Source organism: Cyanistes caeruleus, chromosome 2 (genome assembly GCF_971803275.1).
Source record: "Cyanistes caeruleus chromosome 2, bCyaCae1.hap1.1, whole genome shotgun sequence".
In the NCBI taxonomy this organism is placed as follows: domain Eukaryota; kingdom Metazoa; phylum Chordata; class Aves; order Passeriformes; family Paridae; genus Cyanistes; species Cyanistes caeruleus.
In genome coordinates, this window is record NC_141702.1 from 75011126 (window position 1) to 75025627 (window position 14502).

Here is a 14502-nt window from a genome sequence, read left to right on the forward strand (position 1 = left end):
TTGCTTAGCACTCAACTGAACAACATATTTCTGCCTGTTTCCATGTAGTAGATGTGTCCACGTTTTTACACATAGGTCAGAGACATTCAGATTTTTTTCTCACCTCACAAGTACTGCAAAACTAGAACATTAGTACCACTTTCCTGTTACACCCAAGAAATTATTAAAACATGGAACTTAAAAAGAAAGCCAAATCACAGCAACAGAGGGAAAAATGGAATAAAGGAAAATGACCTTGTTTTGAGGGAAAAAGTCCTTGATTTAGGACTTAACACAATATTGTTTGGTGAGAAGTGAAGAAACCATGAGATATGAATTTCTGCTGTTAGTCTAAAGTGGAAGAAAAAATCTACAAGTATTGGAAAAATAAAATCTTCCACTTCTCACAATATCATTGTGGAGCATCTCTGTTTAAACAGGTTTATTTCTTCTGGGTCCTTTGCTTAAAAACCCCAGAATTTTCTGTTTTGATCATCACAAATCATGTTTTCAAATTGTCCATTAGATGCAGAGTTGTACTGTATTTCAAGTTGAATAAGCAATTGAAAGAAATCACTTCAAGTTTCTGGGAGCAAGGAAGGTCATGCAATTGTGTTGACTGAGCTGGATAGCATGACTTATGTTCCCAAATTTAACAGATTAAACTAAGAGCATCGTCAGGTATCTACGCTCCTCTGTCCTTGCCGAACTCAAGTGACTCTTCATGTCATTCAATGAGTCATCCACAGTGAGAGTCAATCCTAGCAAGAAGGGTAAATAAATCAAAGACCATCTTTTCTCCTCTGCTGGTTGTTTTTCCTCCTCTTAATTCTTGTCTCTGACTGAATTATTTTCTTCCTAGCTTTGAACTTGAAAAGCTGTGCCGATTTACCATGTCTGTGAAGAAGAACTATCGCCGCGTGCCCTACCACAACTGGAAGCATGCAGTTACCGTGGCACATTGCATGTATGCCATTCTGCAGAACAACCAGGGGCTTTTCACTGATCTAGAGGTAGGTGACATGATGGTATCAGTTACACACCTCAACAGAGCTGTCAGCTGCTGTACAAGTACATTTTCTTCTCTAGAGGTTTTTTGTCAGCTTGGGCAGAGTGTATGTTAAGGTCTTCATGGAGGAATGGGTGGGAGTAAAGAGTTTGAAGGAGGATGATTACTCAGATTCCTAATCCTAGTCATGTTTTTCAGGATTGCGCCTTAAAAAGGAGTGGTAGATTTGCTATAAATCCGTGTCTAAGTTTTGGGGTTCTCCCTGCCCACTTACAGCAACAATCTTTAATTATTTAACTAACTGTAACATCTGATGTGAGGGAGGGAAACACCCTGGATCTTGAATCCTGTGAGGTGCAGGAGATCCTGAATAGGTGGACAAGGATTGCAGAGACAGCCAACACGCGTGTGTAAAGCAGAAGAGCCAAACTTTAAAACACTAAGTGGAAAAGATAACTAGTAAAATGGAAGGCTTAGACATTAAGACACAGTATGGAAAACTGTCACTTGATTTTTTTCTGAATTATGGTAGGTGCTACAGGGAGTGCTCTCATTAATGTTACATGGAACTTCTGACTCGGAGAACCTGTTTTCCGTTGTGTATAACTCTGCCAAATATTATCCATTTGGGCTGAAATTTTCCAGGCTCTGTTAACTTCAGGGTAATTCATCTGGGGAAATTTCAGGCTCAATTGTTTGGCTGTTTAAAAGACATGCTACTAGAAATCAAAGTTCTGTTCAGTGTATGAGAGTAAAATGAAACTTGCTGAACTCTCATTTGAAAAGGTCTAGTTTATCCTGCTGTAAAGCAGAGACTTGAAAATTGACACTGAAATGTGAAAGTGGCATATACCAGGCATATGCTGAAATTTAACCAAGCTATATAAGTTAAGATGGATGGAAACAGTCTTTTTTCCCTCCAAACTCCAGCCAGCCTTCATCTATTTGGGTGTCTTATCCCAGGCTATATTCCAGCTCTTTTCAGCAGTCTCCTTTCTTGATACTGGAGATGAGTGCAGCAAGAATACAAGAAACTGCTGAAAGAAAGTTTGGGGATCTAGGGATGGGCTGACCGCAGGTGAGGGTGCTGATACAAACCTCAGTAGATTTAGAGATGGGAAGAGAAATATAAAACACTGCAAAGGAGACATTGGTCTGGAGCAAAATAGAGAAAAATGCAGTGGTTAAAGATTTGGGATCCAAGCAGGGACAACAGCTACAAGGTCAAGAGCACTGTTATTAGGCATTGGATAATTCTGAAGAACTGAGACAAGAATGACTTCCAGAGACAAGGAGACTGTTACTGTGTGACTTAAAGAGGTAGCGGTGTGTGTTGTGTTCCTAAGGGTTCTGTGTGGACACGTCCTGCTGCATCATCACCCCTGGTTATTTATATGCTTTATAAAAATATACTCCACAAGATGCAATATTGAAAAGACATCATTCCAAATAGAAGTGAATGTATCAAAATCAGAAATACAGTCAGTGTTGCTACAGCCTTATTTCCGTGCATGGTATGTTTGTGATATTTCTAATTGCATCTTTACTATTTTTCTACAGACTCATGGGCCTCTTAGTATAGTATCCAGGTTAGATGTTGTGCACTTAATAGGTGGTTAATCAATATTCTTCTTCTGCTTCATTTTATAGCCTTATCCTTGTTTACTGAACACTCATCAGAACCAATTATAAGACAAAGCTATTGGGTCTCTGAAGAAATTTTCATGGTACTTCATGCCAACAGTGACAGAGTCATAAACATTATTGAATTTTTTTCCAAATACATAAGCTGTGTGAAAACCTTCTGTAAAGGACATTTCAGGGACTCCATTTCTTCAGGATATTAAGGATTAATTATATAAAAATATATAATTTACTTATATATTTATTATACACTTACTGTATTTATTTGTTTACAATTGCATTGTGCAGCATTTGTGACTCACATTAGTGACTTCCTAGAAAGAAACCCACTAGGAGATTTGGTTAATATCTCCAGGAGTGTTACAGAGGCAGATCTGGCATTGAACTTCAGTGTGCCCGTCTTGACCAGCAGATCATATGTCTTTTATACTTCTTCTCCCTCAATAACTGTGCTTTTTATTGTTTTACTAAACATGGTAAGGATTCAGTGGATAACCAGACTGTTTAAAATGCAGATTTCTTCCAGAGCACAGTCCATCCAATAGTGTGTTACTGTCCAACAATGATTTTTAAATGCATAATATAATTAAAATTGGATCAAGAATTTTAATTTAGCATGTCTTCACTGTCATTCTTCTCTCATTTTTAAAGACATTGCTACAAGTGCTGTTAGACGGCAGTGTTAGCATACCGCAGCCTCTACAGTATTTTGGGTGGAGAGTGACATCTAGGGGCAGGAAATACATCTTGCTTTTCATGCTTGTGTCAATTTTTTTGTAGCGAAAGGGTCTTTTAGTTGCATGCCTGTGTCATGACCTGGATCACAGAGGTTACAGCAACAGCTATCTTCAGAAATTTGATCACCCCTTAGCTGCTCTCTACTCCACATCAACGATGGAACAGCACCACTTCTCACAGACTGTGTCCATCCTGCAGGTAGGATTATTGAAATTGTATGTTCTGTGCATTAGTGTCCAGTGGTGGAAAGAGGAGTCACATCATTACCAAGTAGATTTTCTGAAGCATGCTTAGTTTAATTTCTCTATTATAGTACTCATTTAAAAGAGTAGAAGATTTATTACAGCAAGACGGGTTTCACAATTAGCAGCCCAAGGATTCAACAAGAGTGCAAAACACAGCTTTCTCAAAATCTTGAAGTTATAAAAAATATTGTGTATTTGAAGGTCTTTACTTATGGCCTGCCTTTGAAGCTTTTAGCTTCTGGTTCTCTGGAGGTTTTTCCTTTGACCGTATGAAATAGGAACTTTGAAAATGAAAAATCATTTTCTCAGTTACATATAAATATTTTGTCATAATATATTTCAACAAAGTCATCAACCATCCTGAAATTTTGAATAAAATCTCAAGTACTAGCAAAACTTTTTATGAGAAACTTGAAAACTCGCTGTAATAAATTCTGTGAACATTGAATGTGTGGCATGAAAGGGGAGATGTAATTTTTCATGCATGAACCTTGTAAACTATTTCATTGTGTCATCCTGTGCTTTTTTGTTAGTCGGCAATTTGAAATAAGCAAAACCAACAAAATCTGACACACACATATTTTCTCATGAGTGAAATCTTTATAAGTCTCAATTAGAAGAGTGAGAACTCTTACCTGTGAAACCACTGCCAGTCCATAACATACTTGTGCTCACTAGTTTCAGTTTTCCTTGCACACTCAAGTTACAGCCTTACCTTGTTACTGTGCTACTAATTCATTGTTAACCTTTCTTTCTTTCTGGTTTTTCAGGGGAAGATATTTATTTTCTTAAATATATAATCACCTTTAAGGAAAAAATAAACATATTCTGTCTTGTATTCAGAAGCACATCTTGTGATTATAGTTTTAGGCATCATATATATTTAATCACAGAATGGAAGCTTTATCTCTGCATGTTCCTTCATGTAGGAGGGTGTAATTGAATCCTCCAGTGGTGGTATGGCATTAGATGTTTAGTGTTTGTTCTTTGTGTGAATTTGTGCACAGTGAGCATGCTCCTCAGTCATTAGCACTTCACTGTCCCAAACATTTTGCATTTTTTCTGGCAGAAATGTAATCAATGAAAATCCCATTTGCCATGAAGGCGGGGAACACTTTTGCTTCCCTGGCATCTCCTACATTTGCTGTCAATGTGAGTGAGGAAAGGGGAATAAGTGACCAGGGAAGTAGAGTGGATCCAAGACACCAGCTGCTGAAGCACCCATGAGTGGTAATTAGCAGCAAAGGCAGTCTAGAGCAGCCTTTTGAACCTGTGTTTCGGGTTCTATTTGAATCAAAAAGTCCTACTGAATTCATGGACTGATGCAAAAAAAGCCAAACCTTTAGAGCCAAGCTCTTTAGGGTTTATCTGAGAAAGTTTTAATTTTACATTAGTAATCTGCAGTACTTTTAAATGCTTCAAACTTCAGAGCTGCTTTGTTTATCCACCTGCAGTTCTAGTGTACACCATACTTAGGACACAGGGTTCTGTTCACTAGCTTTAGCTCAGCAGGCAAAGAACAAAGTCTTAGCAGTTTACTTTGTATGTACTACTCAAAAGCCCAAGTGACACACTCATAACTGGCAGCTTCTGTCAGTACTTTGCAGAATCTGTTCTTTTTGAGTGGTCTGAACAGAAGCTGTCACAGTGGTCTTTCTGAGAGTGTGGCTTCCATATCCCAAGGGTAGAATCCTGAATAATTTAAATATTAGGACAAATAGCCTGGTCCCAGCAATTAGAAAGATTGGGGAGTAAAAGGTCCCCAAACCCTTAAATCATGAGAACTAGTAGTAGTAATTTTTTGCACCCAAAGTGCTGATGGTGGGATAAAATGTTCTGAATTTTTTTTTTAAAACATCATGTTCTATGACTTAGAAATCTGTCAAAGGAGCATTGAGACATAGATGGATTGTATTTTCTATTCATTATTCACAATAAATCTACTTGTCTAAGTAAAAGTCCTGGAAAATGATGTTTATGTTCCGGATGGTGAGAGAAACCAAGCCTATTTGTACTGTGGAAGATTTATTTTGAGCAAATTATGTAAATGCTTGACGAAAGTCAGGGAAACTTTTTGAGCTTCAGCCCAAATGCCAATTAAATGTCAAAACACCTCTGCATTTGATATATTTTAATGATATTTTCTTTTTCTGAATGTGTACACCTTGACATGGCTAGCTCATTCTTTCTTTTTCTTATCTGCTTCCTCTCAACAGAAGGAAGACTTTTGACAAGTTGTTTTCCAAATCTTAGAGACAGCAGATAGTCTTGACTTTTCAAAATGTGATACAGCTTCATGAGTGATAACAGTACATGGATGTTGTCAGTTAAATGCGCAATAATGCCTAGTGGAAATTGAAAAGTGATGGCAATGGTGTGCTACCAGAGCCTCCATAATGGAAACTGTTATCTTTAGTTTATGAGTCATTCAACTTAAGGTTGAACAAAGCAGGTTTTCTCCCTAAATGTTCATATACATTAAAATAATTATTTTTATATAGAAAATAATGTCAGTAAAGGCAGTGATTTCAGGTACATTTCATTTGGAACATTAGGAAAACAAAATTATTTTGCATTTTTAACTTCAGTGTTTATTTTTCTATACTATATATTACACAGTATCAAAACTATGCTTAAGTGAATCAGATAGTCAGTTTACCAACCTGGCTGTGCAGACTCTGGGCCAAAATTGAACCACAAGTTTCCAAGCTGACACCTACTGAAAGCATTGTGTCTATAGTGCTTTTAAATCAAAGACAAATATTTCAGTCGTTTCTCTCTAGTATTACTTTTAGGCTTCAGAAGGAGAGGTCCCAAAAGGAAATTGGTGGCTTAGTCATATTATTTTTCATGGCAGTGTTTGCAAAGAAAAAAATAAAAATGGGAATTTCAGGCTATTAACATTTGAATTTGCAAGAAAACTTGTCATTGGGCTGTAAAACCGTCGTAACCTGTCTGGTGAAGTAAAGACTGAAATCATCTCAGAATTAGAGCTTGTGCTTTTTATTGGTTTTTTACTTTTTCATAGCTGGAAGGGCACAATGTCTTCTCCAATCTGAGCTCCAGTGAATATGAGCAAGTACTCGAGATCATCCGGAAAGCCATCATCGCCACAGACCTTGCCCTGTATTTTGGAAACAGAAAACAACTTGAAGAGCTGCATCAGACAGGAGCATTAAACCTTAAGAACCAAACACACAGGTAAAGCAGCAAACCAGTAGTAGGTCCCTATGGCATTAGTCTAGAGAGAGAAACATTAATTTTTAAAAATAATTATTTCTGAATTATTTCTTACATATATGATGTCTAAGACCAGCAGTGTGTAAAATTCCACATAGCTAATAGTAATTTCCATTGCTTTATATTTACGTTGACCCTTACATAGCCAATGACTTCTCTTTCTTAACTTAGGGGAAGTGCTCTTTGCATTTATTGATTGATTATGACTGTGTATCTGTGTATTTCTTCTGATATATTTGTCTGTTGGTACAGTTTTAATGACTGTCACCACATTGGCATGCAGGTTAGCAAGCTCTATGCTTTTTCACATGGAAGAAACATTATTAACAAAGATGCAGGTGTCCTTTAGGGACATCTTAATTTCTCCATTGGATGAAATCAAGTGAATTTAAATTAAATTGGCAGTTTTCTTTATAAAACCATAGATTTGTGCAATAAAATTGCACAAATTAATTAAATAGGATTAAATAGGAATTGTTTTTGTGTGTGTAACTTATTCTAATAATGGTTTTTATACTACTGATGTTGTTCAGTAACTCTGTGAACAGGTTTGTCAGTGTGTAGGACAGAGTTACACATTAGATTCTCGTTCTGTCAGAGTTCGAATTCATTCCAACAAAGCAAAGACAGCATCTTGAGAGAGACTCAGAAGCACTCCTTCCTCTTTTTAGGAAGCTTTCTTTCCTCTCTTTAAAGAACAAAGAAATGCAGCAATAAGATATGCCTTCTTTTTATAGACTTATACTGTATATTCAGAAAATTATAGAGGGGCATGTGAGCGTTTTAACAGTCAGGCATTCTGTGCCCTTGTCTATGTATGTGATTGTGTAGAGGATGGTCAATGAACTCTGGCTGCAAACAATGTAGGGAACACAACAAGGAATACAGTATACAATCTGTGCTGTGCCTTACCAAAGAATCGTAAACAAATGAGGAAGAAACAATAGGTGGCAGAAAATTTGTACTGTGTGTTAATTGCTGCTGATTAAACTGAGGAAGAGGAAATGAAGGCTTTGCAGAGCAATCATTAAGTCTATATGAAACTTACAATTTAATGTTATTTTGTTCTATTTTAGGGATAGAGTGATTGGCCTGATGATGACAGCTTGTGATCTGTGTTCTGTAACGAAGTTGTGGCCAGTTACCAGACTGACAGCCAACGATATATATGCGGAGTTCTGGGCTGAGGTGTGTGATTCTTTTGTTTACTCTTCTTACAAATGGAAACATCCAAGAAGGAAAAACCCAACTCTAAGTATTTTTCAATCAACATCTTGATGTGCTTGTTTTAAAGAGAGTTCCCTGGTGCATGCGTGTGCTCTTTGCTTACTCTGAAGTTATTTAATGAGCTGAGTTACCTTTCTAATTTTCAGGCAGTGTTTTTTTCTCTCTGTTCAAGATAATGTAGAAAGTCCTAATAATGTAGAAATGTCCTAATATAAAGTGACCAAGCAACAGAACACAGAAGAAGACACTAACTGTAATCATTAAGTGTAGTTTTTGTAAAAATGCAAATTATGAAACCCACCTCCAGGCCAGCTGCCTTGAAACATAAAGCTATAGTGTGAGTACAGAAAATGCTAAAGCAAATATGAAAAGCATTTAATTTTTTTGGATATTCTCAGTGAGCCAGCTCAACAACAGCATCTCAGAGAGAGCAGCGTCTTCAATACATTAAAAGTTACTTGACAGTTAATATGTACTGAGAATTGAAACAAGGAATTAAGCTGTAGTAATGTAATCATGTTCATAAATAAATATCCAGTCTCTCTCATGCCATGTGCTGAGGTAGAAATGTCCTAATTGTTTAATTTTTAACATGGAAGTAACTGCCCTGGGGATGAGAAATAAATTGCATAGAGTGGAGTTATGCAGTTTGGGAGACACAATGTGTTTTCAGGACTACTATTGCACGTGTGTATGATAAAGTGTTTTTCTTTTCCATTATGTGCCCTGTGGAATCTTGCAGTATTTGGTGGGCTTATTTCTATTTTACACAGGCATAAAATAGAAATCAGGCCTGTGGAGTTGATGTAGCATGCATATATTGTGGAGATTGTTACCCTGCCTGTTGCATGTTCATTATGAAATTCCAGATGTGCTGTTTTTGTGGGTGTATTTCATATTCACATGTTCTTGTTCTCTTAATTATAAACAGCTCAGACTACAACAAAATATTTGAAAAATGCTTACTGTATAAGCTCAAAGATCTAGTTCAGCACTCACTTTCTGAAATGCCTGCACTGGAAAGTGAGTGTTCTTATTAGTGGCATAATGGAGGTATAATGTTGACATGCCTCATTGATTGCATACTCAACTTTTTTGCTTATAAGTAAAAAGACTTCTCAATGCAAATTTTGTGAGCTCAGTGGAGAAGGAAGGATAAAACTGATTTTCCATACTCAAAAATAGTAAAGATGGAATTATGGACATAATTGCACCTGTCCAGATGTTATATTTTTATAATCCATGGATGAGTTAATAAAGGTAGATGTTGACATATTGTTATATATTGAAAAGACACAATTTTTTTACAAAGAAGGTACACTGTAAATTCACCTGACTTACTCTGCTTTTCCTTGGATGGGTGAGTTGTGTTCTACTGGCCATGGTATTATAGTGCTTTAAACAGGTATTTTTAAAGATGAGACTAACTGAGCAGATAGAGGAGAATAGGATGATTTCTTTGTGTTTAGTCTTCCAGTTGTTTTTTATTATGGAGACACACTTGGAAACAAGAAAAATGTGTATACATTGATTTACAGCATCTGCTGTTTGCATTATCACTTAGGTGAGCGTACAAAATGAGCCTCTCCTTGGGCATTTTTCTGAGATTGCCTCAGAGTGATACCACACGTTATTTTAAATTCTGGGTTTTTAGACTGACATATAGAATAGAAGATGGAAATTAATTCAGGTCTCAATAGTCTTGTTGTTGTTTTCTTAATCTCTCTCTACTTTTCTCCAGGGTGATGAAATGAAGAAAACAGGTATTCAACCTATTCCTATGATGGACAGAGATAAGAAAGATGAAGTCCCTCAGGGTCAGGTATGAACTCTCTGAGTAAAATGGTACTTGTTTATACATAAAACATTTCTTGTGTTAGTGAATATTGCTTTTGAAATTGGGTTATTCAAAACACTGAATTCTATGTTGTGCATGCAGTGATGTTATTTTTTAAAGTAGCAGTGAAAAACTTGTTTTCAAATTTTTGCTTAAATGGCAATATGCTCTTTGCTGTAATCACTTTTTCCTTTCTTTGTACCTGTAGCTCTAGCAAAGACCACAATCACCTTGAATTTTTCCAAGTGTCAATGATGTTTTTTTATCTTAGTAAGTGGTTCTTTCAGCCCTTAGCTAGTGTCCAAAGGAGAGTAGGAAAGATGGTGAAGGGCCTTGAGGGGAAGCCTCACGAGAGGCAGCTTAGATCACTTGGTCTGTTCATCCTGGAGAAGAGGAGACTGAGGGGAGACCTCACTGCAGTGACAACTTCCTCTTGAGAGGAAGAGGAGAGAGGGTCCAGCACTGCTCTTATCTCTGTGATGATCAGTGACAGGACATGAGGGAATGGCCTGAAGTTGTGTCAGGGAGGTTTAGGTTGGATATCAGGAACAGGTTCTATATCCAGGGGGTGGTTGGGCACTGGAGCAGCTCCCCAGGGCAGTGGTCACAGCACCAGCCTGGCAGAGTTCAAGAAGTGTTTGGACAACACTCTCAGGCACCTGGGGTGACTCTTGGGGATGAGCCTATGCAGAGTTGGACTCGATGGTCCTTGAGGGTCCCTTCCAACTTGTCATATTCATTGATTCTGTGATTTTCATTGAGCCAGAAGATCTACAGGGTGACTGTATCCAATGTCCCATTATAGCTTTTGACAATTATAATCTTTTTCCACTGAAATAAAAAAGTTCCCCTTAAAAATCTACCAAACAAGAAGAAAAGAAAAAATCCAAAACAAATGGCAAGAAAATGAGGCAGTATGTGAAATACTGTGGATGAGCAGACATCCCATCTGTATGTAGCCTTGCATTCTCAGCAGCTGCAGTTCCTTTCTGTTGGTTGCACTCTAAGTATTTCATCTCAGAGTGTGTGGTTCACAGCTCAGAAAATGTATCTTATTTTTATTTAAACTACACAGAGGATTTGGTTACATAGCAGTATGGGAGGAATCTTTGTGTTGATGAAGACAAGAATTACTCTTCAATTTCTGAATAAGTATCAAACTTTGGACTATTAAAAAAAGAGATATTATCAAATGCTTTGGTCATGGTACAACACATAGGATTTCACTAAAAGGCATTTAAAAATTCTTCCCAATTCTGCCCAGGGATCATAGGGCACAATTGTAATTGTTGTAAGAGTCTGAGATAACTGAGTGACGTCATAATGAATATGAATTCTATCATCCTTGATAATATATAAGTAGCATTTTCTTAAAATTTCTTCATGTCATGACAATTCAGCTGTGACATTGTAGCCATCACAGGCCCCTAAGCCTGTATTAGTCAGATATCATTAAAAATGTGCTCATTTGTTGTTCCCTAAATATGATAATGGTAAAAAATATATTATTGAACTGCATACATGAGAAGCAAATGCAAAACTGCAGTTTTTGATTCACACTGCACACCATTCACAAATGTGCAAAGCCCCCAGCATTTTAAGTACACTGAGCTATGCAATGCATACCCTGGAAGGCATCAGAACAATGCATAGTCTGACCATATTTTGTGAAAGTTGCACAATCTTCCTTTTTTAAAAAATAAAATCATCACATGAATAATATTGTGGAATAATGCAGAATAATGTTGCAGAAATGTCTCTACCATCTCCACCTACTTCCCGCTGCTACTGACACCAAGCAAGTAGACATATCCTGAACAAATGAATCAATTGAATAATAAAAGGTTCTGTAGAAAGCTTATCTGAAGCAGCCAAATCAGTCATAAAAGAAAGGCATGTAAGCAGCTTGTAATTACCAAAGATTTTACTATTGCTGCTTATTTTAAAGTATTTGGATATTGAAAGCAGATGCAGAAGTGTGAGCAACCAATATAAGTAGTAATCAGGTAAAGAGCTTTGAGCTGTTAGATTCCAGTGTTGTAGTTTGCAACAATTTAACTATTTTTTTCATTCTTCTCTAACATAGATTGGGTTCTACAATGCTGTAGCCATCCCATGTTACACCACCCTTGCACAGATCTTTCCTCCAACTGGGCCACTACTCCGAGCATGCAGGTGAGTAAATGTTCAAAGTTTATAGCTTGGTCAAGGAAAAAGCAAGAGTGCTTTGCAAGTTTGTCCAGAAATACAGATTTTTAATTTTGGAATTTGTGTGAACATTAGCAGAGATACACATCTCACATTAATCTGTTCAGAAACCCAGAGGTGATAACTACTGTCTGGGACTGTCCACTATAGATCAGACACAGCTGAATAAAATGTGTTGGATGTTAAAAGCACTTAGAGAGAAACAGTTCTGTGTTTGTGCATCCCTGTCTGCACTAATTCAGTGTAATTTCCCTCTGTGTCCTTTTTACTTCAATGTGGTTCCCACAACAAAAATTGGCTAGAATTCTCTTTAATTAAAAAATGTGTGTTTAGCATGTGGTTCTATTTCATATCAGATAATTTGTATTAAAAGTATTATTAGTCTTTCTATTAAATTTATTTTTATTAAAAAGAAATATCCAGAAAATATTCGGTAGTTGAGAGCACAGGAGTAGTAACACTGGGGTATGGGAGAAGCAAATGTAACTTTCTCCTGTAACACATTGGGTATGGAGCTTGGATTGTGCTGGAAAAGAGGCAAGACTCCTTTACCTTTTGGCTGCTTCTCCATTCCATGATGGTGAATTGCTTTGTAGGTAGATCTGTCCAGGGCCTTAGCAATCTTTCCTGACAAAAATTTTGCTGAAACCAGTGTATGCTTCATGAAAATGTTCCAGCTTCAGGTTAATCCATATTTTCTAGAAAACCCCAGCTGTTTCATAAAATGCCAGCAGTCATATGGAGTGGTTAAGGATCTGTTTTTCTATGCTCTTACTAGTACTCTCTCATACTTCTTTTGTTGTGCTCCTTAAATTCTATCTTACATTGAACTTTATTTTTAGTCATGTATGGCACAGCTACCTCCTGTTGCAGATCTTGTGGACTACATTATTTCTGATAAGTAACAGACAAATGCCTTGAAATGAATGTAGTAGCTGGCAAAACAATTTCATTCACACACAGAAACTCTTTCATATAGCTGCGAGAAGATTTCGTAGGTCTGTGTCAGTGTTACAGAGGACACTGCCTTATGAAAAACAGGAGCCATTGTGAATAGTCAGCTGCCTCTAAGGTACCTCTGCTGGGCATGGCTGTGCAACCCTTAGATGGATATGGAAGGAATATTCAGGAGGATTAGGTACCTCTGTAGCTATTACATTAATGGAGCTGCAGCTGGAATTTTGTCTGTACTTTAAGAGTAGATAAAGACATGAACAAACAAGAGAACATAAAGAGCTGAAAGAATGTTTTGAGATATTAGTAGAGACTAAATAATGTACCTGGTTTATGCAAGAAAATCATAGAATCTCAAAATAGTTTGGGTTGGAAGATCCCTTGGAAGAGATCATCTAGTTCAGTGACCCCTCTGTAGGAATAGCCATCTCCTGCTAGAGCAGGGCTTCATCCAACCTGGCCTTGAACACTTCCAGGGACATAGCATCCACAGCTTCTCTGGGCAAGTTTTTCCAGTGCCTCACCACCCTCACAGTAAAGACTCGATAAAAAAGAGTGAACGAAATGGAAATTAATGGAAACTGGCCCTTAGAGAGGTTAGGTGGAGTGCTTAAGACTGCACAGCATATTTTGCAGGAGCAACAATCTGGGAAGACACATGTCTTTTGATTTCTGGCCACATGGATATCCCAATGAGGCTTATTTGCAGAAGTGGCCTCTTTTACTTGGTACTTCATCTTTTACAACTCAGATGACGATATTTAAAGTTGAATTGTGGGTATCAAACACCCATGTAAGCATGTACGCCGGATAAAAGTTCTCCCTAATTCTGAAGATCATGCATGAACATCTCTTCAAGAGTTGCTTTCTCTTTAGAAGGTGTGATGTCTGAAGTAAAAGCAATCAGACTCCTGGCATAGATTATATGATTATTTTTTTTTTTTTCTATTCCAGGAATTATATTTGTAATAAAGATTGTTATAATGATACTTCTGAAAGCTACACTGGCACAGTCTCCACACTGCATAGAGCTCTGGACAGACAGCTCCCTGTCTTGCTGTTGTGTATTCTTTAATTTAGATTGTGCTAATGTAGAAGTGAAACATAGATGAGTAGATAAAAGCCTCTGAAGGACTAAAGAGCTCCTTGAAAATCCACACCCTGGCATAAAGCCTTCTGAGGAGCAGTTTGGTAGTTTTAGCTTTGAAATTATCCTCTGCTTTTTCTCTGAAGAGAATGAAGAGGAAGTTTGAGGGTTAAGATTTGGAGATAGAGAATAGGAAATCTCAGCACAGATATAACTTCAGGTGCCCAGTTAGAAGAAATTGATATTATTGCAGGGTCTAGAATACTCCAGAGTGTTTCAAATGGCTGATTTTGCATTGCAATTTTGTATTTCCTTTATTTTTGATGGGTAATTG

At 37.2% G+C, this 14502-nt stretch overlaps 1 protein-coding gene across 2 annotated transcripts in view; it reads left to right on the forward strand.

The window, feature by feature from the left end:
- Nucleotides 1-14502, forward strand: part of PDE10A (phosphodiesterase 10A) — a 172335-nt gene that overhangs the window by 151797 nt on the left and 6036 nt on the right. For both annotated transcript variants that reach the window (XM_086877961.1, XM_086877962.1), the window contains exons 16-21: nt 842-992; nt 3413-3568; nt 6644-6816; nt 7932-8043; nt 9824-9904; nt 12006-12094. In XM_086877961.1, coding sequence (XP_086734087.1) covers nt 842-992; nt 3413-3568; nt 6644-6816; nt 7932-8043; nt 9824-9904; nt 12006-12094 — 762 coding nt within the window. The remainder of the gene's footprint in view (nt 1-841; nt 993-3412; nt 3569-6643; nt 6817-7931; nt 8044-9823; nt 9905-12005; nt 12095-14502) is intronic.